A 27664-nucleotide genomic window follows, 5' to 3' on the forward strand; every position below is an offset into this window, starting at 1 on the left:
ACACATTTCTCGAAACGAATTATATGTGTCACTCCCACCAGCCAGCCACCAGCATGCCCAATGCACGAGGATGAAGCGTTTTACGAGCTCAGGGTCTTAACATAACATAGGCGGATCTTGTGTTGCGTTATTTAACGCGCCCACCTGCACTGTATAGAATTCATTTTCAACGGCGTCTTCCTGGTGAACGATGGACCTTCACATCTTGGACCACAGGTTAAGGGTCACTTGTATCAGTAAATCTGGTCTGGAACATTACACCCATCCCCTGATCAAACTGATATTTTTAAGAAACAGGACGAGGTAAGAACAGTCAACGCCTGTATGAGTTTGCAAACATGTTTTTACGCGTTTGATGGTGCAATATATCTTGCCTAGACACCAATTCAAGTACAAAGCGTGTCTATTTACAGTGCGTTCTTCTGCAACTTAATAGCCTCACCCTGTTTTGGTTAGTTTGGAGAAATGATAAATGAGCAAAGAATGTCAATTCATGCACTTGAGGCCTTTGTAAGCCCACACACTGAAATAGCTAAAAGGAAGCTGTTTTCATAAAGTGAGCAATTTCTTGTGCTCAGCTATGAAATAATGGCTGTATCTAAACCTAGTGACCTGCCTACCTGGCTAGACAACTTATTTGGTCATGCAGGTTTTGACATGCATCCAATAAGTAATGCAAACTTTGCATTAAGAGTAAATTAACATTTACAAAATAAAGCTTTTGCATTTTTGGTAAATGTGATGTGAAAATATTTCAGTAATTTTCTGTGTCTCATTTGCAGACATTAAATTGTATGTTAATATTGGCATCATATCAGGCATTGGCCACCCTTCTCTATAAATCATTGGCCATTAAAAAAAAAAAAAACATGCTTGTTCTTAGTCAGTCCCCCCATTGTTTTTTTTTGTGTGTTTTTTTTTTATCCAGATAAATACTTTTATGATTACTTGAGATGTATAATGACAATATTTGACAGAGATACAACTATTTGAAAATTTGAGGGTGCAAAAATAATGGAATTATTGAGAAAGTTGTCCAAATGAAGTCCTTAGCAAGGCATATTACTACTAATAATACATTTATGATATATTTACGGTAGGAGATTTACAAAATATCTTCTTGGAACATGGAACCGTGCGACTTTGTGGTCCAGGGTCACATCTAAGTAATCAGAAAAAGTATTTATCTGACACAAAAACAATGGGGGGGACTGACTAAGAACAAGTGACCAACCAACATGGGTTTATATATTATCACATACTTAAAATATATTGCTGAATAAATAGTTAATACGCAATTTATTTCCAAAGTAGAGTGTGGAATACACATTGCACAATTAAAACATCACTTGCACTGCAACATCATAACTTTTGTCAGTATTAATGTGTTCAGTTAAACACTATATTTGTAGAAGTCTAACACACACAAAGAAAGGTTGTTTGCATTGTGTGTGTTTGAAATAACTTTCACAAATGAATTATTCACAGTAAGACTCAGTAAATAGGATAAATTCTGATTGCATTCATTGTTTTTCTACATATATCTGTCCAGCTTGCGTGCTTTTGTGTCTGGCTCTTATTTCCTCTGGCTAATGGTGGTACAGTACATCAACTCAGTATGCAATAAAATGTTCTGGGGTGTAAAATGTCTGATTTAAGTAGGGCATCGAGTGACTTTAGTATCTGCTTAATTCCGTTAAATTGGCTGCAGAGACGCAGGGATGGTGACAGGACTTTCCGGACTGGATTCCCACAGAGCTTAGAAAAAGATTTTGTGTTTGTGTTGTCTATATGCCTTTTCTGGTTCGTTCAGCCAGATCTTGTTGAACTTCCCAGAACCTTGAATGCTACAGATAATGTCCCAGAGTTGAGCATATCACTTCCTTCCTTAGCCCAAATCTAAGCTCAATTTTTTTCATCTTAAATTACAAACATGTAAGGGATAGTTCACCCAAAAATTCTGTCACCATTTACTCACCCTCATCCCAAACATCCCAAAATTCCCAAATATAAAACTTTGCAATAATATCAGGTTACAATATAGAGCATGGGACCTCTTCTGAAAGCATGCCGTAGCTTTGAGTGAAATAAAATGCATGTTGTTTTTCACTGAAAATCTTCTTTTCCACTGTAGCTCTCAAATACGTGCATATTAAAACTTGTAATGCTAGTTTTTATGTCATTACTGGCCATGTTTCCATCCAAAGTTGCAAATTTAACTTGTGCACAAATATTGGAATATTGTGACTAAAGCACAGTTTCCATCCCATGTGTTCAAGAGAACAAAACCGTCACTTCCTGGGATATTGGCACAAATGATCTGTAATAAAAAGGAAAGTTGCTGCAATTCGAGGAAGCTGCAATCATAAATGACTTGCATCTCCGACTCCGAGTGTGCAGACAACGCAATAAAAGCTGTCATGTTATCTTGCTTTCAGATGGCTGATGTTTGGAAACGCAATCATATGAGACGCTTCTGGAAGGTCATTATACCAATTATCATTGGTACATTGGCCATTATACCATTATACCAGACTTTGGCTTAGGCATTTGAGAATGACTAAACCAACAGATGCTGTGTAATAAAACTGATCCACTGGTTAGTCCACTGTTGAGGCAAAGTCATGTGAGTAATGTATCCTCTTCAATTGAGTGCATACGTTATTTTATATGTGCGTTTTAGTGTGCGTAATGTGCGCTAAAAATAGATGGATGGAAGCACAGCTACTGGCACCATGCAGTATTGGTTCTTGTTGTGTATTGCAACCAGATGTGACCTGTTAAGAGGGCAGGTGGTGATGACAAGTAACATTTTTGGGTGAACTATGCTTTCAAAGGTCAGAAGGAGTGCTCACACAAACACAAGCTCTCTTCTGTTAATGCTATTTTCTCCACATGTGCAGCTTTGAGCACAGTGAGTGAAATCTGCATTCAAAGCGTTTTTATTTTTTTACAAACAAATCATGATTCATCATTTACTAGTACTAAAATGTATAGTTTACGAAAAAATGTAGGAACAACTTCCTACATTTTTGTTGTTCCTAATTTAAGGCCTCTCCAATTCAAAATTTTCTAGTGAACGATCACATCTAAATTTTTCAATTGGCCAAATTGAATTTCTGTGACTTGAATTTTATCCATTGTGGCAACAGTCTGTTAACACGGGCTCAATTAGAAATATGTTGAGCCAATGGAAAAATGTAATTTACCAACAATGTAAAAAATTTCAGGCCTCTCCAATTTAAAAATTTCTAGTGACCGATCACATCTAAATTTTTCAGTTGGCCAAATTTAATTTCTGTGAATTGATACAATTTAATTCACAGAAATTCAATTTGGCCAACTGAAAAATGTAGATGAGATCGGTCACTGGAAAAAGTTGAATTGTAGAAATGTTTTACAGTGAAACATTTCTACGTGAGGTTGGTCCAATTAAATGTGAGGTTGAGGTTGGTCCAATTAAATATTTTAAATTGTAGTAACAATTGTTTATTTCTCACTGTCCCAAAAGACAAAAAAATGACTAAAAACATAAATATATTAAGAAGAATGAACACAGACAACAGGGTTGACATTTTATCACATTACTTTATTAACAAGTCAATTCCAACACAGGATATTTGGTGAAAATACTTTATTTTCAATAAGGAAAAACTCTTTAAGAAGTCTTCTGCATAACAGGATGTCTTAATGTGGTGAAGAAAACGCGCCACTACAAAACCTGCAAATAAAAACTAACATTAATGACAAAGTTTCCCTGCATCACATCTGGCACATGAAAGAACAGAAGTTCTTCATTATATAATGAGGATGAGACGAATAAGAAAATCACGAGCTTGACGTGTTTGATATTAAAAGGCAATAACTTAAGCCCTGAAAGAGGCCGACGCCAAACGCAATCACCGTGTTCAACGGTTGCATGCCGCATATATCACACAAATGACTTAATTTACTTATTACCTATTATTTTATAATATAAGACATATAAGACATGAGGAAAATAAAACTATTGGCTACCATTAGACAATTATGTGGTAAACGAGAGCACTCATGAAACCAATGAATACATGAACTCGTGATTATACAAAATGTCTTTTAAATTTCATTCCGGGTCATGAAGCAAAAGTCTGGAGAATAATGTCAGTGCTCAATACTCACCAACTTCTTGTGACGATGAATATCTCTACTCTTGGGAATGTTTGTTTCGGTCTTCAGTTCAGCACCGGCTGGTTTGGCTCTGCAGTCTGGTCGCGCTCCCGCTCCCCGCATTTGAAATCTCCACATGAACGGTTATCCTCCAGCGCATTTTGCGCATGCGTATACAGTTTTTCAGAAGTAGGACTTGTTCATCCAACATGGATTTTTCACTTCGACTTCATAGATTGACTGAGCACAATTAAATATGTTCGGTGAATATACAATTGTAATTTTGAGTGAAGACCTTAAGCTATGATTGGTACAATGCATCTTTTTGCATGGGGACAATTATTTGGAAGTCATTTATTGGGCCAATATGTAATGATAAATTTTCACAACCCCCCCCCTTCTCCACTGTTTTTTTACAGTGTGTACATAAAAATCAACCATATAAACATGTTAAGATGAAATATGCTTTAGTTGTTGTGGTGTTGATTCACATTGTTTCTAGATTATTGTGCAGAGTGATCAGATGCAACAAGCTTCATTGTCCAAAAAATGATCACAACCCAAATTGTACTGTTTTTTTTGGGCTCTGGCACAAAATTACCAGCTATCATAATTTCACTAATCATATCATCTGCAAATGGGAAAGTGTGAACAAGTATTAGTCAAGTAAAATCACATCATTCTGATTGAATTATAAGCGACTGATTGCTAAAAGGAGGGAGTGTTCTTGTGTTGGCAATGGTTCCCTCCAACGAAAGACATGCAGACATCATCGCTTGGCATTAAAATGGATTCGCAAAGAATATTGCATCTGACAGAACCACCTGATCATCAAGAACTTCAAGGAGAACGGTTCACCTGCAGTGAAGAAGGCTTCAGGACGTCCCAGAATGTCCCGTAAGCACCAGGACCATCTCCTCCTGAGGAGTCAGCTATACAGGATTGTGTCAGCACCATTGCAGAGCGGCTTAATATTGGCAGAAGGTGGTTTGGAGTGGATCTTCAGCACTGTGAGGCCAAGACTATTGGACAACATGTCAAGAAGGACCGCAAAGAAGCCAATTCTCTCAAAGAAAATAAAACAAACATCAGACTGAAAGGCTGCAGGAAGTACAAGGATTGGACAGCAGAAGTCTGGTGCAAAGTTATTGTCTCTTATGAAGCCCCCTTTCAACTGTTTGGGACATCTGGAAAATCGATTGCCCAGAGAAGACAAGGTGAACACTACCACAAGTCCTGTGTCGTGCCAACAGTGAAGCATCCTGTGACCATGTGTGGGGTTGCTTTTCATCCTAGGGAGTGGACGCTCTCACAATTCTGCCAAAAAACGCTGCCATGAATAAAGAATGGTATCAAAACATCCTTCAGGGCAACTTCTCCCAATAATCCAGGAGCAATTTGGTGAAGATCCATGCATTTTCCAGCTTGACGGAGCACCATGTCACAAGGCAAAAGGGATTATGAATTGGCTCAGTGATCAATACATTGAAATGTTGAATCCTTGGCCAGGCAACTCCCCGGATCTTAATCCCATAGCGAGCTTGTGGTCAGTCCTCAAAGGGCAATTGGAAGAATTCCATGAATTGTGATCAACTCTGAGCCTTAAAGCTACACTATAACTTTTCCGTCCACTAGAGGTTGCCTGTTCAAAACAAAGGCGTAGTTTGATGACGCCACGTTTGAGCGCAGAATCTTGGGACATGTGGTCTTCACCTCACAGCCGGTGGAAAAGAGTCAGGATAGGACTCATCATGTTCATGGATGTGATTATTGACATTACTGTAGTATTAAGCAGAGCAGGACAGAGTGTTGTGGAGCTGAGCAAGGCCGCAGGAGCGATTGAAGAGCGGGACTGTTATTATGACACTGTCACCGGCGCCACTTCCTCTTTTCCAGTCATGAGTATGAGGTAATGCAACTCTGTTTATCGTATTAGATATATCTGAGTGTGTTGAAAAGGAAGTTATGACGTTCGCTCGGCGGCTTCTATGACACTTGTTCACACTGCAGTGAGAGTGAAGCATTTCTGCTAAATAAAACGGGTAACCGAGGGTAACGCAGATATGACGCAATCGACATGCGACTCCATTAAACGCACAGTATGCCAGAGCGAATTGCAGAGGTTATGAAGATGGGTCAACACTGTATATATTGACTCTTTGCATATATTGAATGGGGTTGTTTTTGCCAATAAAATCAAAACCATTTCATAAGTTTAAAAGTGATCATTGTTTTCCTGTATAACAAAAACATTTGAAAACAAATACAAATACTGTAGCAGCAAACTTTGCAAAACACAATTTATGTCATTGACTATACTTTTGGCCACAACTGATTAAGTTGCGATTATGGCTTGGCATAATTATCAAATTGCAAGGGCTCTGATATAATAAAATATATGCGTGTCTCGTCTACTTGCGTTTTGGTCAATCGGATCACATCTTAATGCCGGGTGTAAACAGGGCCAGAGTGAAGCTCTAACACATGAGCAGATAATTTTCCGCCAATGTTTGCAAAGCGGCTTGGCTCAGTAGTGAATAAGCAGATGCTGAAGCTTCATCTCTAACATCTGCTCTAAAATTTGGGTCGCTTTTACATGCATTGGGAACGCAATGTGCCAACCATCTTTCCAAACTTGTAATGAGAAGCACTTTTCAACAAAAGAAGCTTTAAGGGCGCCCAACAGTTTTCCATCAAAATCAAACTTTGATGGTTGAACATCAATAAATTAGTATTGTAATTTTATTATATATATATATATATATATATATATATATATTATATAAAAAATTGTCAGTGATATATTACTATAGTACTTGGGAAGACTTGGAATAGTGCGCACTAATATAGCGAACACAGTTCTCTCTCTTTTCTCACCGTTCTGGAGGATGTTGGTTTAACACCACTCCTATATTTCTCTTTTTTTCCAGAAGGCTACGGAGCACTTGCAGGAAGTTGAACCCTAGGAGCTCGAGATGTTGTTAGGAAGTGTGAGACTAGCTGACACAATGCTGCTGTGCTGAGTTAGCTCTTAGGGTGGGGATGTATTATTTCCCTTCTGTTTGGCCCCTGGATTGATGTGCCTTGTCATTGGGGTCCGGATTGTATTCCGCTGAGTTGCAGACCGCACAGGATTCCGCTGCACTGGGACTGTGGGTTAGTGTCTGTACAGTAGAGCAGCTCTTCGTTCAAATAAGGGCTGGTGCTCTGGTAGTGTTTCAGTCTTTTTTAACTGCAGTAGTTCATGTGGAAGTTACAGTGCTGTGCACCATGTTAGCGGCCTACTGCAAGAATGGAAAAAACAAAACGAGTGCTACACAAAACTAATGTTTGCATGCACGTTCAGTCATCATTCATTGTCATTGCATGGGGGGTAAAAACATCCAGGACACAATTTCTCTTCGTTTTCCTAGAATACATAAGTCATAGCAGTTTGGAATAACGTGAAGGTTAGTAAATGATGTCAGAATAATTTTTTTGATGAACTTTAAGGGTGTTGTGAGGTGGCAAAAGTAGTATGATACAATTTAGAAATAAAAATAATTATAATATCATTCATTATCATTACATTTTTTTTGTTTACCTTTATTGAGTGTAAGTGTAAAGGTATCATAAAAATGACAGTAAAGGCATTTATAATGTTACAAAAGATTTCTGATTTTAATAAATGTTCTTTTGAGATTTCTATTCATCAAAGAATCCTGAAAAAAATTATTTCTACAAAAATATTAAGCAGCACAGCTGTTTTCAACGTTGATTATAGTAAATGAGAAATTATTTGAATGATTTCTGAAGGATCATGTATTAAAATAGAATTTTTTAAATTGTAATATTTCACAATATTCCTGTTTGTATGTATTTTTGATCAAATAAATGCAGACTTGGTGAGCATTTAGCTTGTTAAAAAAAAATCTTACAGACCCTGAACTTCTGAAAGGTAGTGTATATTTTATTTTTAACTTAATAAATTAACGTTATTAGAGTACACGACTGCTGTACATAACTAATCGATATTACTGTATTTCATCTTTAGTTTCACTTCAAATTCACGAACCAGTCTAGATTTCATTTGCACAAATCAACAGCTCAACAGTTCAACAGTTCTTTTCCCATGATTCCCAGCTGCTTCTCAGCTCTGTGGCTCTTAGACAATAGATCCGACCGAATGAAGTGGAGCTTGTTGTTCTGGGTTCCTGGACCGGCCCCTAAAGTATTTGGGTCAAACCCCATCGTGAAGAAAGCAATTCGCACAAACACACACTCAATCTTGCGTTCTCCTCTTAACATGCACATTGAGCAACTCAAATTTATCAATCGCAACAAACCAGTTCAGCATCAGCCGAAATGCAGAACTGTATGAATGGATTTCAGATGTTGGCTCCAACTTCAAGTGAAAGAAAAAGTGAAAGCTGTTTTTTCTTTCAAAGGGGTCTGATGTGGTTTCTCTCTCCATCCCACGCCTCCCTGCTGGAACGCTCTTTACAACAATCTGCCATTGTTTTTGTTCATTTATGCAATGTCTAATCTGTCTGTTTATTTTGTTTCTTTCTTTTCTCTCTCTCTCTATTTGTTTTCCCTCTCTCCTGTGCTTTATCTCTTTCTTTCACAGATGCAAGTTTTTCAGCCTCACAGAAACTCCGGAAAATTACACCGTTGTCCTCGATGAGGAGGGATTTAAAGGTAAAACGCACACGCACATACACACACACAAACACGACCCTGTCGCCGGTTCACCACTGTTCTTTCCTTGCTCTGACCCAGTGGTCTAACCATCACAATTTGGCCCTTGTCAAACTCTCTCAAATCCTTACGCTTGCCCATTTTTCCTGCTTCTAACACATTAACTTTGAGGACAAAATGTTCACTTGCTGCCTAATATATCCCACCCACTAACAGGTGCCGTGATGAAGAGATAATCAGTATTTATTTATTTGTGTGGAATTATTAGCAGGGCAAATGCAAATCATTTGCAAAAAAAATATCTTTGTTGAGCTCTAAAAAGATCCTCAAGCCCTCAAATGAGGACTATTGACTGGAGCATTGATCAGCGGACAGGTGGAACAGTACATCGAGTTCTTGGCTGTTTTTGTTGAGAACCTCCGTGACCCTGTCCTTTACCTCTGATCCAAACAGCTGTTTCCTCTATGCTGACAAACCCCTGCGACTCTAGAGCAAAAACTTTCCTCTTCTCGTAATCTACAGGAAGGCAAAAACGAGTATGTAGGAACAAAGATTCAGAGGCAGAGTTTGTTTGCAGGTGCTCTGATATGAGAACATTGTTTTCCGACACTTTGAAAGGTGTACATGTCCCAAACGTATAATTCTCTGCAAGATGTTAATGGGTTATAGAATTGACCCTGTTAATTTCTGATCTCTTACACAGCCAAAGTGACATGCCCTCCCATGAAGACATTGGCAACTTCCTGCTGTAATTCTGTGAATAATTTGTTAGTGTTAACAGAATCGGCATTTGAGAGATAACTTCCTGTTGTGCTCTGTGGTTAATGTGATTCTAATTTCATTAGACTAGTTTCATTGCGTAAGGTAATGCAACTCTATTTTTACGCAATCTGAAGAAAATGCGAGTGCGGTTTGCTTGTGCAAAACTTTCTGCCATGACGCTAGAGTATTCTAGGTGTTTGCATGTTGGTTAAGGTCCAAAAAGATCCCAAGATGCACTACTGTTCAAAAGTTTGGGGTCAGTAAGATGATTTTTATGTATTTTATTATAGTCTTTTGTTCACCAAGACTGCATTTGTTTGATCAAAAAATATTGTGAAAGTTACATTTTAAAGTAAATAAATAGGCTAACTTCCGTCAACATAACCAACGTGTGCTGGGACTATTTTCAGGCACTGTGTAATATTGCGCCTAATGCACCCATGGTACGGCAGCAAAGTTCCTTGATTATTACGCAGGAATGAGAGTATAGTTCCTAGCCATATCGGCCTAGAAAATCACAACTTTCATTTTCCGTCGGTCTTAGTACACGATGTAAAGTTTTAAAAAGGAAAAATATCGAAACTCTCTGGTCATTTTTGAGCGAGATGCTAACGGTCTAATATGATTCAATGATCTATGCTAAGCTATGCTAAAGGTGCTACTGCCAGACCCGGAAATCGGCTGAATGGATTCGAAAACGGTAAAACTCAACTGTTTAACTCTAGGGCGGTTGGGAAATGTTCCTTTAAATTTGTCACTTCGAGGTATCATTCAGTGCAGAATGAGTTTGTCAATGAAGTTCTCAACTGAAGATAGGGTATTTCTCTCTACAAATATGTTGTAAAATGTGTTTGGGTTGTAAAGGAAATAAACATAAACTGGTATATTTGATTGAAATGGTCTTCTTCTGTATGTCATCTTCTTCCTCCAGAGCTACAGCTGTCCGAGCACTTACAGGTGGAGGGCTCTACTTGGCTCCCGCTCAATGTCGTCTCCAATGGCAACGCCTCCAGTAGCTCACAGGCCGTGGGTGTCACCAAAATCGCCAAGTCTGTTATCGCTCCATTGGCCGAGCAGCATGTGTCAGTTTTCATGCTGTCGACATACCAAACGGACTTTATCCTGGTAAGCGAGTGTGTTGTGTCTTTGAGATCATTGGCTATGTTTCCATCCACCTATTTTTATGCAAATTTTGGATTATTGCATAAAAGGCTGGATGGATACACCAAGATGTGCATAAATTCAAAAATTTGCCTGTAGATGTGATTGGATAACTGGACTAACCAGTGGATCACTTTCATTGCACAGCATCTGAAATGTTGGTTTGGTCATTCTGAAATGCCTGAGCCAAAGTCTGCCATCAGAACGATTTGGTTTAATTCCCTCCCAGAAGCGTCTCACATGATTGCGTTTCCAACACCAGCATCCGAAGACAAGGTCACGTGGCAGTATTTATGGCGTTTCGTCTGAGAAGCAAGTAATTTATGCTGTAAGATAAAAGAGTCACATTGGCTTCCTCGATTGTAGACCCTTCCATTTTTGTTACAGATATTTTGCGCCAGTTTCCCAGGAAGTGAGGGTTTTGTTCTCTTGAACACATGGGATGGAAACGCTGCTTTATTTACAAATGTTTTTTGCAAATTACAATCACATTTGCATTTTTGGATGGAAACATGGCTAATGACACACACATTTCTTATTTAAGCCTGTCCGTAACGTTCCTAGAAATAACTGGATGAGTTAAAACTTTGCCAAATGCTAGAAGTATTGTGTCAGTGACATAATCCATATTTAATGCTGTTTGTTTTATGTAATTAGTTTATTTTAAGCTAAAACGTAAATGATTCTGGATGTTTAAGGCTTTATAGATAATGTTGAGTTGGATAAAACAATATAAGGCCCTGTTTACACTTAGTATTAAAGGATTAGTTCACTTCAAAATTAAAATTTGAAGGGCTTCAGAGGCTCTGCACGATCCCAGCCGAGGAATAGATTCTTAGCTAGCGAAACCATCGGCCATTTTCAAGAAAAAATAAAAATGTGTATATACTTTTTAACCTAAATTGCTCATCTTGCGCTGCTCTGCGACACACCACAGATTGCGCAATCACGTCGTAAAGGTCACGCTAGACGTAGGTGGAAGTACCACCCCCTTCGCTCGTGTGAAGACTAATACAAATTTCCTTTAGCAAAAAAAGGTTAAACAACGATGTCGGACAATTTTGAAGTTTGACCTTTCTGACGTGATTACACAATCCATGGTGGGTCGCAGAGCAACGCAAGATTAAACATTTTATATACTTTTTAACCTAAATCGTTCTTTTTTTTTTCTTGAAAACGACCGATGGTTTGGCTAGATAAGAACCTATTCCTCCGCTGGGATTGTGCAGAGCCTCTGAAGCCCTTTGAAACGGCATTGATTTGGACCTTCAACATTTTGGTTGCCATTGAAGACCATTGTGTGGAGAAAAATCCTGGAATGTTTTCCTCAAACTTAATTTATTTTCGACTGAAGAAAGAAAGACAAGAACATCTTAGATGAAATGGGGGTGGGAAAATTTTAATTTTAAAGTGAACTAATCCTTGAAGATGTGTTTAGTGGGGAATTCTACGCTACTCTAAATAATACAGGTGAAAACGTTTTGAGCATTTTCAACCACTTCCAGAGGTAGTAGGTAATGAATTAGACTGGATTGCTTTCGTAATGTAACCGTTCATGTGGTCGAATGTGTTCAAACAGGCACAAAAGTCTACTCTCCGCCTACTGACCGTAAACATTATGGCAAGCGCTAGCCAGGAATTAAACTTTGTCAGCTGGAGACCCAAATCTGGTTTGAAGATGAAAAACGTACCGCACGATGTTCTCTCACCATTCCTGATTTCTAACACACACTCACAGTGTTCAACGTGGTCTTGCGGCTCAAAGCAGAAACGAAAGCTCAGTCATCTCAGGTTGCGTTCATATGTAAATTGCGTGAGCTTATTTCATCTATTAGATCAAAAGATCTGAAAAAACACATTTACCCACCCATAGACCCTCCCCTCAAAGAAATCAGGACAGAAGTGGTTGAAAGTGGACAAAAGAGACCGATTAAATCACCAGGTGTAAACGGGAATGTGTCTCCCTCATCTACTTGTGATCCGTTCGACCAAAACGCATCTTAATACCAGGTGTAAACAGGGTATAACTGTTGAATTTGCTGCCATTTTGGGTTGTCTTTACATGTCACAATGCTCAAGTAGAAGCCGCAGCTTCCATAAACTTTCCAACTTGTAATTACGAGTTAGACAAAAATGTGAACGTTAAAATTTTTTTTAAACGACTGATATTTATGGTAATTCTGACATGACAGGAATGCAGCAGTATAATTTTATTAATATTTGTATGTAATTGTTTGTTTGTTTGTTTGTTTTTGGTAAAACAAAATGGCTTTGTGCTGTGAATGTGATTTAACTAAGCAAAAAAAAAAAAAAGCTGACGGGCATTTAGCTGAACCCAGAGACAGAAGAGTGTTAATAAATGAAGTATTATGGAAACATGCTCTAACATCAAATACCTGCTTGTTGTAAATGTTTTACAATTTTATGACCCCCTTTTGTTTTTAATAAGTTGGTAGATGTGTAATGAAAGTTGCGTAATGTTGATTAGTCTTTCTGCGTTATGTTTTGATGTCTGGAGATTTATGGGCTAGAAACAGAATTCTTCTTTTATGAATCATTTTCCAACTGAAAAAAAAAAAAAAAAACTGAATCGTCACCAACAGGGGGTGCCACAACAACAAAAAATACATAAACTTCATAACGGTTTGATTCAAGTTTTGCAGGTTTTTGGTTACACTTTATTTTAAGGTGTCCTTCTTATTATACATGTATGTACTGAGTAATATTAATTAACTACATGTACTTACTATAGGGTTATGATTAGGTTTCGGTTTAGTGTAATTATGCATAATTTGTAGTTATTACTATAGTAACTACATGTACTGTAACATGTTTAACAAGGACACTAAAATAAAGTGTTACCTTTTTTTTAAAAGTGCTAACACGTGCTAAAATGCAATAATAATACAAAACTGAAGTACAAAATAAACACCTCAAAGTGCTGTTTGATGTTTTATATAAAATGCATGTTATGAACTTACTGAAAGGGATGTTTGTGTTGTAGGTGCGAGAGAAGGACCTGTCGGTGGTGGTGGAGACTCTAGTGGAGGAGTTTAATATTTTCAGAGAAGAGGCGGGAGAGTCAGTGCCAGTCCACAGTCAGGACGCCTGCAACGGCCTTCAGCGAAATGGAAGAGAGGGTGAGACAGCGGATAAAGGAAAGGCATACACTTTTTTTTTTTCAAAGTTTGTCTCTAGTCTCTTATGCTTAACGGACTGCATATATTTGATCAAAAATACAGTAAAATCTGTATTATTGTGTAATATTGGTACAATTCAAAAGGACTATTTGAATAGATTTTAAAATGAAATGTGTTCTTGTGATGGCAAAGCTGTATTTTAAGCAATATTTAGTGTCACATGATCCTTCAGAAATCATTCTAATATGCTGATTTGCTGCTCAAGAAACATTTATTTTTATTATCAATGTTGAAACCAGTTGTGCTGCCTAATATTTTTATGGAGACAGCAACACATTTCTTTCCAGTATTCTTTGAGTAGAAAGTTCAAAAGTACAGCATTTATTTAAAATAGAAATCTTTTGCAACATAAATTACTTTACTGTCAATTAATGCATCCTTGCTGAATAAAAGTATTAAAATCATACTGACCACAAGCTTTTGATAGTGTATTCACACATCTTGCCATAAACCAATTATTATACCAACTGTTTTGATATATATATTATGAAATCGATTTGTTAAAGGAGAGTTCATTTATTCTATGAAAAAATACTGTAGCTTTAATATTTCAACTTCTTCCCTGGAATAAAAAGACGATCTATTAAAACCATTTTGTAATGAATATCTGATGTCATCAACACTTGATTTCTCCATTTTCTTTATACAATTCATTATTTTACCAGTGTTTTGCATTGACATGTTGATTCAAAACCAGCTTGTACATTTAAACAAGTGTTAGTATTCCAAGTGGTAGTATTTTAAAGTGTTATTTTTGTGTGTTCAGTTCCGCATGCAACAGTTCATCCAGTGCTGATTCCAGAGAATCAGTTTTGCGTGATGAGTTTGGATCCGGATACTCTGCCAGCTATCGCCACCACCCTCATAGATGTTCTGTTTTACTCGAACAGGTATGAAACGAAGCGCTTTCACTTACGCTGATTTCACTAGTTTGAATTTTATATTTCCTTTACACCTGATTGGCACCAACAATAGCAGGCCAATATTAATTGGTATTTACTGCCACCAAGAGGCGTCTTGAATTAATTTCAGTTTATCACACAACTTGCCTGCTTGTATAACTTAAATACTTTAAAGGTGCTGTATGTAAGTTTTTCATTTTACTAAAGCCTAAAAATACCATATGTTTGCAGATATGAAGAAAACATGCTAAATCCACCTACTCGTTTCTCAGAAAAACAAAACTACAGCCAGTTATTCTACTTTGAAATGTGCGTTCCGTGTCGGAATGTCTGTGTTTGTTTTGGTCTGTGCGATAGCGCACGCCACCGGTTTACCCAATAGTATTTTGACAGCACAGGTTGCCAATTGGCGGAAAACAGTGTATTGCAGCCATGGAAGCCAGCAAACAAACTGGGTCAGAGATCGCTTATTCTACCCGGCCTAAAAAGCCTCAGCATCTATCCAAAATCTATATGAACGAGAGCATATTAAAACGTGGATAAACCAACTCATCAACTTACAGATTGGCTTTCATTGTCAATTGCGCTTGCTCCTGTTGCGTGTCCTCAAGCTAGCAACCCGTGTGACGTCGAGTCTGAGGAGGAGGGGGCGGGGGAAACAACCATCTCCAATATTTTGAATTTGGACTGCAGTACCCATTTCAATCCTACACACCGCACCTTTAAGTTGTTAATGGGGTATATGGTATGTTGAATGTCACATGACCAAACCTTAAAACTGGTCTCATCGCATCCGCTTGTCGGAGAAAGAATTAACAGCAGTATAAACTGACAGTGATATCTATGGACTTTTAAAGGGATAGTAAAGGGAAACATTTTCATAGCAAGCTTAAATTAATGACAGAATTAATTTTTGGGTGAACTATTCCTTTAAGGTAATCAGCTAACCTACCTAGTTCGGTTTCTTAGTTGGTATTTTATTCAATTTAAATATCAAAATAAAGACTATAAATAAAAATAAATAACTTTTATAAATAAAAAAAACTTTAAGATATCAATCTGCATATGCGAGAGACATCTTTGCTCGCTCGTACTAGTTGTACCCCTTTCTGATTTCTGCCAAGAAACCTTCAGAGTATTTATTTTAAATTGATTTATTATTCTGTTTCATGTTAAGGGATAAGTTGAATCATGTGAAATATGTAATCATTACATTTCAGAAACAATTATACCAACAAAAAAAAAATCCAATTATACAAAAAAAATAAATAAAGTAACCCATTAATTGAAATAACAAAAATGTTCAGGCATATTCAACGATAATATTAGTATTAAATCAAATGCCATTTTCAAAATGTCTTTCGTTTACAAATTGTTTTCATGCATTTTTCTTCTGCAGTCCCAAAGAGGGCGCCAGTGTTGATCAGGACGTAGAATGCATCAAGTTCTTCTCGTTCTCTCTGATTGATGGATACGTCTCCTTGGTGATGGACACAGAAGCACAGAGACAGTAAGACCCTCACAGAGTCATCAACGGGAGATCTCAAAGCTTTTTTGGTTGCACATTTCTGTTTTCAAAAGATTTTTCAAAAGAAAATGTGTGTGTTTGTGTCAGATTCCCAGCTGATCTTCTCTTCACCAGCTCCTCTGGTGAGCTCTGGAGGATGGTGAGAATAGGAGGGCAGCCTCTCGGCTTCGGTGAGCTTTCTTTTAGCCACATTTACATGCAGTGACCTTCAACAATCCCCCAATGCATTACAGTGAGCTCAGTAAAAGAAGACAAATCAGGACGAATCAAATTAATAAAAAAATCTAGATTTATTCATTCAGTATTGCAAGGTATCGATAGAAAAATTCTGATTTTAATAATTTTTATTTAATTGTAATTCTAATAATTTAATCCTAATAATTGATTTAACTGATTAAACTGACTTTGGAGTTTCTTGCAATAGGTTTACATGCATTCAAGGTCAAAACACACTCTAATGTTCTCATAGCATACATTGTTTGTTTTACTGAATCAATTCGAGTCAGAGTCTTCATCTTTTGGAAGTGCATGCAAAGTGGATTTGCTTTCAATTAGACGTTCGCGGACAGCCAGTGAAAACCACAGGCTGTCATTATGCAGGTTCAAGCAGGAAGTAAAAATTACTGACGATTCGTTTCAGCAGCTTGGGAGACAACTCCATTTATTGTACACTTTGATATTTGAAACTTTAGACCTTTTACATTTACACACTGCATGATGGGTAATATCTGAAAAAGCATAATAGGGCACTTAAAGGTGCAGTAAGCGATTTCTGAGCGTGCGTGCGTGTGTGTGCGTTTAATGACCAAGGTCATTAAATACCAGCCGCTCTTAAACACCATCTCAGAGATCGGTTATCGGGGCAGACTACTGGTGTTTATATTCGGCAGCTTAGGACACACACATAGGCTGGTGGTAAGAGGGCTTCAACAACTTGGGATGCCCCAAAAGAGGGCCAAACGGCTAGCGAAGTGGACTTAAATAAATTGTTAAAATGTTAAAATGTGTGCGCGTGTGCGCGTGCGTGTTTATAGATATTTAACAATATCTGTAAAACTTTCATCAACCAAAAAGTTTGAATGGGTGAAATTTAAATATTATTTATAAGTTAGAACTCTATTCACGAGTACTCTATTTAGATCATCACAGGTAAAACCCAACTGCCAAAAAATGCTTTTCTTACTTAGTATTTCTGTGTTTTTTCCAGTCCAAATATCTAAACAATCTTAAATCATGATGCTTTTACTAAGGAAAATTACATTTTTTTTTTTTGGATTTCTCTGGGATTTTTTTTTTAAATGAATTGAGTTTTTCCTTAAAACAAGCAAAATTATCTTCCAATGGGGTAAGAAAAATAGTCGTGTTTCTGTTTGGGACAGAAACAAGAATGCAAACAGAAACAATATTATTTTTCTTACCCCATTGGCAGATAAATATGCTTGTTTTAAGCAAAAACTCACTTCAGTTAAAACATTTTTTCCAGAAAACAAGAAAGAATATCTTATGTCATTTAACTTATCTAGTAAATGCATCTTGATTTAAGATTTTGTTGTTGTTGATATATTTAGACTAGAAACAAGACACAAATACTAAATAAGAGCATTTTTTTTGCAGTGCACACATGGCACCTCACTGCATGGTAAAAAGTAAGAAATATTATTTCTATATCTAGAATGGCTTTATGGTATTTAGTCTATAAATACAAATGCACAAAACTGCAAGTTTTGGACAAAAATTGTCTGTAATTTGGCCTCATTTAATATACTGTGAGGAAAATAAGTATTTGAACACCCTGCTATTTTGCAAGTTCTCCCACTTAGAAATCATGGAGGGGTCTGAAATTGTCATCGTAGGTAGTGCATGTAGTGCATGTAGTGAGAGACATAATCTAAAAAAAAAAAATCCAGAAATCACAATGTATGATTTTTTAACAATTTATTTGTATGATACAGCTGCAAATAAGTATTTGAACACCTGAGAAAATCAATGTTAATATTTGGTACAGTAGCCTTTGTTTGCAATTACAGAGGTCAAATGTTTCCTGTAGTTTTTCTCCAGGTTTGCACACACTGCAGGAGGGATTTTGGCCCACTCCTCCACACAGATCTTCTCTAGATCAGTCAGGTTTCTGGCCTGTCGCTGAGAAACACGGAGTTTGAGCTCCCTCCAAAGATTCTCTATTGGGTTTAGGTCTGGAGACTGGCTAGGCCACGCCAGAACCTTGATATGCTTCTTACAGAGCCACTCCTTGGTTATCCTGGCTGTGTGCTTCGGGTCATTGTCATGTTGGAAGACCCAGCCTCGACCCATCTTCAATGCTCTAACTGAGGGAAGGAGGTTGTTCCCCAAAATCTCGCAATACATGGCCCCGGTCATCCTCTCCTTAATCCAGTGCAGTCGCCCTGTCCCATGTGCAGAAAAACACCCCCAAAGCATGATGCTACCACCCCCATGCTTCACAGCAGGGATGGTGTTCTTGGGATGGTACTCATCATTCTTCTTCCTCCAAACACGTTTAGTGGAATTATGACCAAAAAGTTCTATTTTGGTCTCATCTGACCACATGACTTTCTCCCATGACTCCTCTGGATCATCCAAATGGTCATTGGCAAACTTAAGACGGGCCTGGACATTAAGCAGGGGAACCTTCCGTGCCATGCATGATTTTAAACCATTAGTGTATTACCAACAGTAACCTTGGAAACGGTGGTCCCAGCTCTTTTCAGGTCATTGACCAGCTCCTCCCGTGTAGTTTTGGGCTGATTTCTCATCTTTTTTAGGATCATTGAGACCCCACGAGGTGAGATCTTGCATGGAGCCCCAGTCCGAGGGAGATTGACAGTCATGTTTAGCTTCTTCCATTTTCTAATGATTGCTCCAACTGTGGACCTTTTTTCACCAAGCTGCTTGGCAATTTCCCCGTAGCCCTTTCCAGCCTTGTGGAGGTGTACAATTTTGTCTCTAGTGTCTTTGGACAGCTCTTTGGTCTTGGCCATGTTAGTAGTTGGATTCTTACTGATTGAATGGGGTGGACAGTCTTTATGCAGCTAACGACCTCAAACAGGTGCATCTAATTTAGGATAATAAATGGAGTGGAGGTGGACATTTTAAAGGCAGACTAACTGGTCTTTGAGGGTCAGAATTCTAGCTGATAGACAGGTGTTCAAATACTTATTTGCAGCATCATACAAATAAATAGTTAAAAAATCATACATTGTGATTTCTGGATATTTTTTTTTAGATTATGTCTCTCACAGTGGACATGCACCTAGGATGACAATTTCAGACCCCTCCATGATTTCCAAGTGGGAGAACTTGTAGACATACAGTGAGGAAAATAAGTATTTGAAAACCCTGCTATTTTGCATTACAAATTAAATAAAATTGGATATTAACCTACATTTCTGACAAATTACCACGGTTACAGTTAGTGTTACCACAGCAAACCCATGATAAATGTTGGTGAATTGTTGTTTGAAAAGTATTTTAACTGAATCGGCTCAGTGTTTCTTCTGATTTGCACGTTAGTAGTGTTGAAGTTGTTTAAATGGCTGTTTAACTGGCTTTAAACTAAATCAAATCACAGAGAGATTTGCAGCTCGTACCGGAGACCTCTGCGCCGAACTCAAACGCCTCTCACTGGCTGTGGTCGTGTGATCGAGACGCTCAACAAGTAAACACATTTGTTCAGAAAGCTCGCTAGTAGCGTTGCTTCGTTCCGCTTTTGGCACGGTTTCCTTGGCCTAAAATCTAGTACTGCCACCTTGCGTTGACATTGTGAAACTGCACGATTTGTAAATTGTGCATGGCGGGCTACATATAATATATTTTAATAGACAAGCTGCGGGCCGTTTGAAATTCATCCCCGGGCCGCATTTGGCCTGCGGGCTGGACTTTGGACACCCCTGACTTAAGCAATGATCAAAAAAAATAATCATACAGTACACTAGACATGTGCCGGTAAACGGTAATACGATATACCGCAATAATAAACATGCACAATATTGTTTTGGTGGGGCACTTCAAAATACCGTGAATAATTATTTATTACGAATTATTCAGATTTTTAGAATGAATTTTAAGAATACTTTACCCATCAACCGTTTAAAATGAACAGCACATCAAAGAGGAACGCACACTGATGTAAATAGACCGTGCATGAGCCGAGCACATGGCGGAGCGAATGCGCTGAAGTGCACATTCACTCTTTGACAGCAGAGGGCGCTGACGGAACAGCAGAAACGCAGCCGTTTCCCCGCTCATCACATAACCTAATACTTAATACTTAAAGACTTAAGGCTATTCATTTTCAAACTTGAACATTTTATATTTTAATCTGGACTAAATTACATGCCCTATAGATATTGTTTGAATATGTTCTGATTGTTATTCAGTCACACACTTTACAATAAGGCTCCATTATTTAACATTAGTTCATTCATTAACAAACTGACAATTAAAAATACTTCTAAAGCATGTATTAATCTTAGTTAAATGTACATTTCAGCATTTAATAACACATTATTAAAATCAAAAGTTGTAACTGTATTATTTAATGGACCTGAACTAACACTAACAGTTGCTTTTTTAACTAACATTATCAAAGAATGTAAAAATTTAGCTATTTGCTCTTTGTTGATGTTAATGCATTAACTGGTGAGACTTTATTGTAAAGTGTTACCTATTGTTCTTTATAATTCTTTTGCATTTTAATCTGTTTTAAATATTTGTTTACTTTATACATATTTGTGTATTGTTGTATTTAAATGTTTGGTTCTTTTGTTATAAGAAAGTTATTAAACCTGTTATTGTATGACAACACTTTTTTTTGCAACTTATTTCAATATCGTGATAATACCGTATACCGTGAGAAAAGCTTCAGCAATTAATCGCAACATGAAAATGTGATACCGGCACATAATCTCATAACCCTTCTTTTTCCAGTGATATTCCTGTGAGCTTTTTTCTTTTGTGATATCTCTCAGCCATCTCTCTTTCTACAGTCTTCAAATCTCCCTATTGCTTGCTCGCTCTCCTCCGCCATCATGAGTAGACACGCCTCCTACTGCTGATTGGCTAAGTGTGTTGTGGTGCTCGGTCAGATTCACTTTTAACAGCGTTTTTCAAAAGATATTACCCAATTTTTGTGCTTTATGTATTTAAAAAAAAATGCTTTTTAGAATTTCACTGTAGTTTAGCAATGTGTTAACACCCTACTCTAGGGTTTCTCAAACTAGGGTTTATGAGCAGAATAAAAAAAAAGCGAATAATTAAATGTAAAGGTTAAAAATATAAACAAAAATAAAACCCTTACTAAAACACAAACAAGGCCTAAGGCTAGTCCCAGACTAAAATGCATGTTTGATCCGTTTTATCTGAAAACAACTTGCACTGGCATGTCTTATATGTCAGTGCCAGTTTTGTCTCACGATGCACACATGAGAAATTTTTCTAAGTCACGTTTATAAAAGCTACTTAGGACATTTAAGTTAACTAAGGCCATTAAATATTTGTTTACATGCATCTCATGTGACCTTTAACCAACATTAGAGAACTGTGGATCTGCAAATGTGTTGGTAAAATATTGAAATATTAATTAAAATCTCAGAGGGCACTTACATATTTTACGCCAAAGGGCTTAAGCTGACAACAAAAGTTTAGGAATCCCTGTCCTTCAAATGTGTGTCTCATGCACTTCACATGTAGTCAACTTTTTGTATGACACACAGTTGCTGACAATGTAGAGCATTCAAAACCAGTCACTATTTGTGTGGAAACTGTGATGCATATGTTTCAGTTAGGATGCCTATGTATAGAAATGTATTGCTTCTTTGTATTGTATTGTTTTTTTTTCTGATCCAATCACTAGTCCAGACAATAGCTAAATTTGTTTGTGATAGTCAATATTTGGGATGTATCAAACTTTCTGATTTGACCCGTTCTTCTGTTATTGCACTCTCTCGGTCTCCTCTTGCAGATGAATGTGGGATAGTTGCTCAGATCTCTCAGCCTCTTGCAGACAGTGATATATCAGCGTATTACATAAGCACCTTCAGCTTTGATCATGCTCTGGTAAGTCTTATATTTTCTCTCTCTTTTTGTCACGCTTATAATGTTTTAGCTTTGTGTAATAGTCAACTGATGTAGGTTTTCATAACTAAAGATGCCCAATGGTCAATATAATGCAAAATAAGTGCATTTATCAATACACAAATTAATAAAAGATTCTGATCATCCTGTCTGGGTATATTTTGTGATTTACTGAATTTTAATTCAGTCTGTGGAGGTCTAGTTTGCCTAGTTTAGTACATTTATATTTAGTGTATTTGAATCATTTGTGATCATTGCGTGACCAACGGGAGGACAAATGGTTGCCTAGTAATCAGCAAAAAGAAGAATTTCAGAATCTGATCTGATTGGATGATTTCTGATGCACCACCATTGTTTATTTCCATTATGTCATGTTAAATCCGATCATCTGCTTGTCCATGCTTCCTATTCATTCCCACTTTTCCTGGAAACCCAAATGTATTTTATTAGAAACTGTGTCAGTCTTACTCATCATCAGTTTTATCTTCTAATTTTAAAATGTACTGTATTGACCCTGAAAGCACAGACTGTGGTTATCAACATAGCAAATATAGTATTTAAAAAAAATTGGTTTACTCGCCCTCAAGCCATCCTAGGTGTATATGACATTCTTCTTTCAGACGAATACAGTCAGAGTTTATATAAAAAAAATATAATCTCATAATATTCAATTCCCCATACACACACACAGAGAGCGCATCCGGAAAGTGGGCCACTCAAGAACATTCACAGAGTTGTCCTGTAGCCACTCCTTTGTTATCTTGGCTGTGTGCTTAGGGTCGCTGTTCTGTTGGAAGATGAACCTTCGCCCCAGTCTGTGATCCAGAGCGCTCTGGAGCAGGTTTTCATCAAGGATGTCTCTGTACATTTATTGCTGCATTCATCTTTCCCTCGATCCTGACTAGTCTCCCAGTTCCTGAGGCTGAAAAACATCCCCACAGCATGATGCTGCCACCACCATGCTTCACTGTAGGGATGATATTGGCCTGATGATGAGCGGTGCCTGGTTTCCTCCAGACATGACGCTTGCCATTCAGGCCAAAGAGTTCAATCTTTGTTTCATCAGATTCTCATGGTCTGAGAGTCCTTCAGGTGCCTTTTAGCAAAATCCAGGAAGGCTCATGTGCCTTTTACTGAGGAGTGGCTTCTGTCTGGCCACTTTACCATACAGGTCTGATTGGTGGAGTGCTGTAGAGATGGTTGTTCTTCTGGAAGGTTCTCCTCTCTCCTCAGAGAAACGCTGGAGCTCTGTCAGAGTGACTGGTTCTTGGTCACCTCCCTGACAAAGGCCCTTCTCTCCCGATCGCTCAGTTTGGCTGGGCGGCTAGCTCTAGGAAGAGTCCTGGTGGTTCCAAACTTCTTCCATTTACGGATGATGGAGGTCACTGTGCTCATTATGACCTTCAATGCTGCAGAAATGTCTCTGTACCCTTCCCCAGATCAGTGCCTTGATACAATCCTGTCTGGGAGGTCTACAGACAATTCCTTGGACTTTACATTTACATTTATGCATTTAGCAGACGCTTTTATCCAAAGCGACTTACAACTTGGGGGTACAATAAGCGATTAGTCATGAGTCGAGTGAGCGCAACAAGTGCCTGAAATACTTAGTCCGTGTACATTTCTCAGTGTAGCACAGGCTAGAGTAGGGAGGGAAAAGGGAAGAAAGAGGATTTTTTTTTTTTTATGAGGTTAAGTGCTCACGGAAGAGATGAGTTTTTAGTTGACTTTTGAATGTTGTCAACGAATCAGCGTTTCGGATGGCGGTGGGAAGACTTTATGGCTTGGTTTGTGCTCTGACAGGCACTGTTAACCGGGGGACCTTTTATATAGACAGGTGTGTGCCTTTTGAACAAAATTTTGAACATTATGATGTCCACATTTTTCTTATTTTGTTTAAATACAATTTTCTTTTCATTTAGTACTGCCCAACATAAGATACTTGCATGTTTCCACTAAATTCTCAACTAAATATCCAAATAAATCTAATTAGTAAACTAAATTAACCATATAAACTAAATTACTGATCTAATGCCCACATTGTCACTGTATGATAATTGACATGAGCTAGATGACATCACCGTTTTCTCCGGAGCGGCTGTACGGCCGAATAAAATTCTGTTGCATTATTTTCCTGTTTGGCACTGTGAAGCTGCTTTGAAACGATCTGCATTGTAAAAAGCGCTATATAAAAAAAGTTGACGAGACAAATGAAGTACAATCGTTTCCTTCTGGAGCATCAGTGAATGTTTGAACCTTTTTTTAATAGTTGTGTTTGAGTCCCTCAATTGTCCTCAGTGTGAAAAGATGGATCTCAAAATCATAGTCACTGCTGGAGAGGGTTCAAATATTCAGAAGATGCTGGAAAACTGAAGAATTTTCAGGACCTGGAGGATTTCTCTTAAGAACATTGGGCAGTTTAACTGCTCAGGACAAGGGACTCATAAACAAAAATAAAAAAATTCACATTTCCGGGTTTCTCAGAAGTGGAAGTCATCATAGTTGGGTAAACTTCTATAGCTGTGAATCGGATATGACCGAAAATATAATCTTTCCCATTTGCTCTGATAGCAAAAGAAAAAAAAAATCTGTGCTGGCATTTCCACGACTTTCCAGAAGAAGGACAAAATATATATAGAGATCTATATAAAATAATATAGAGAGTCCGAAGAGAGAAAGATGTCAAATTTGCCGTCATTCCATCAGACGTTGTATTAGAAACACCCTCAACAGCAGCATTAATAAAAATCATTTTTTTTTGTCTCAAGAGAAAAGGTGTCTGTGGCTATTTACTTACACTGAAAGTTACCTCCATTTTTGGAACGGAAAGTTTAGGTTATCCGCTTACCCTTAAACATACATGGGTATGTCACAACCTGCTTTCTGATCCACGTGCGTATGAGATGATGATTACGCTCATCCTAAAAATCTCTTCATACCAGCGTGTGTTGTTCATCTAACAGCATGTGACATCTAACAAATATTGCATATTTGGATGGAATGTGATCATCCTTGTGTTTTTGTGTCATCTAAATCTAAACCTTTTTTTTTTTTTTGTCTCAGGTGCCGGAAGAAGACATTGTGAGCGTGACCGAGATGCTTCAAGCTCAGAGGAAGGACATGTCCAGTTGAGGCTGCGGTTGAATGCATCTTCAGCTTGAAGACGGTAGAAACCTTCACGATGGATGATAGATCCTGTTTGAGCCACTAACACACAGTATTACTCCACATGACTTCTAACCAGAGGTGCTTCAGTCACAGTATTTGAGAGTTTGGGCTTAAAAAAAACAGCCTAAACGTTTGCTTTTGCAGAAACGGCAGTGCTGATTATACTCCATTACTGAGAAGCAAAGTATTTACATGACTGATTTGAAAGGACATTGATGCAGCATTTTAGTGCTGGACTATTTTAAGCACTTTTTCTTCTTAATTGAATTATAAGATTAGAGCACGGTATTGATTTTGGACGTTTATTTTTTCATTGCAGGGGTAGTGATAATACGTAACCAGGAATCCCCAAAAATCGTTATTACTTTCAGTATTGCACATAAAGGTCTTCCAGTGTTGTCAGAATCAGGTTTTCTTTTCTTAAGTAACCTTGTTTGAGGTCAAGCAAAAGGAATTTTACTGGTGTAGCAACTTTTGGTGTCATTGAATCATTGCACTTAGAAAAGCAGTTACTGATGGTGATTATACTGATCATTTTAGAGTGAGCATTTCTAACATATCTCATAAATACTGGAGTCAAACTGTTATGAGGGATTATATTGTTTAAAATCATAGTTAACAAAATGGCAGTTGTTTATACCCAGCTTTTTGCGGTGAATCTCACTAAACTCATCAAGAACATGTTCAGGTCATATTTCACGCTAAATTCAAAAGGAAAAAATATATCATAAAAAATTTTTTTGCTTAAAGGAAATTAAATCCATATTTATAACCATCAATATTATTTGCACTGACATTATTTTTATAACAATTAAGTGCAATATTCTTGTCAGTATAATGTTTTGTGCTGTCAAAATCGATTAATCACGGTTAATCGCATCTATATATATATATATACGTATACACATGCGTATACACATATGCATGCATGCATTATACATACATACATACATACATACATACATACATGCATGCATACACGTGTGTGTATTATTATTATTATTATTATTAGGGGCCAAGCACCGAAGGTGCGGGCACCTATTGTAATCGTTAGATTTCTTATTATTATTATTCCGCCATTGAAGTCTATGGCAGCCCATAGAACCGCTTGCGGGAAAGTTGTGAAATTTGGCACACAGCTAGAGGACAGACCCAGCATTAACCACACCAATTTTGGAATCTCTAAAACAATCCCTCTAGCGCCACCACCTGTCCAAAGTTTGACTCATTTTTTTGCTAATAACTTTTGAACCATAAGGGCTAGAAACAAAATTCTTGTTTCCTCTGATTCCTTGGCTCAAGCCAATTCGATTGCACCCTATGACGTTATTTTCCGTCATAATAATTTTCCCGCCATTTTTAATTAACCGAAAAACCTACTTTTGCGAACTCCTCCTAGGCCTTTGCTCCAATTTGCACGAAAATTGAACCAGATCATCTTCAGACTTTGCTGACAAAAGCGTATTAGACTCGAAATGATTAGTCAAATTGTTATTGAATAACGCTCAAACGAAATCGACAAAGTGCCCACAAAAATGAAAGTCAGGCCCTATCTCCGCAAAGCTTTAGCATATTCTAACCAAACTTGGGGTGTGTTATGCCAACCATGACCCGAGGCTGCCTGCAGCGTTTCGGCGCAGTGCCACCTAGTGGTCCAGAGATACAAAAATTTTATATTTTTGATTATAACTTAAGAACGCTGTAGCCAAATATCACAAAACTGGTCTCTTTAGAGTCGGGGCATCACGCCGAGCCATGCCATACCCAATTTTACCATATCAACCATTTTGGGTGTCGGCCATTTTGAATTTTGTCGCAAAGTGCTATTTTTTACAAACGCATTGCCGTATCGTTACGAAACTCGGCGTGTGTCTTCGTCACCAAGCCCTGAAAGTACTCAAAAAGTTTCAAGACAGCGCCACCTTGTGGACAAAAGTTATAATGAATTTTCCAATAATGCTAATAACTTTTGATTAAATTTGACTATTGTCATAAAAATGGTTTCAATATATTCCTTAGGTCATGCC

General features: G+C 37.7%; 1 protein-coding gene across 1 annotated transcript; it reads left to right on the forward strand.

Annotated features, from left to right (window-relative positions):
- On the forward strand, positions 1-27664 carry castor1 (cytosolic arginine sensor for mTORC1 subunit 1). Its single transcript, XM_079815711.1, has 9 exons — positions 1-303; positions 8756-8826; positions 10520-10713; positions 13754-13889; positions 14716-14839; positions 16251-16361; positions 16467-16549; positions 22357-22451; positions 25533-27664. The coding sequence occupies exons 1-9, from the start codon at positions 191-193 to the stop codon at positions 25599-25601; spliced, it is 996 nt and encodes a 331-aa protein (XP_079671837.1). The 5' UTR covers positions 1-190; the 3' UTR covers positions 25602-27664.

The sequence above is a fragment of the Gobio gobio genome (genome assembly GCF_949357685.1).
Source record: "Gobio gobio genome assembly, chromosome: 4".
NCBI lineage: Eukaryota > Metazoa > Chordata > Actinopteri > Cypriniformes > Gobionidae > Gobio > Gobio gobio.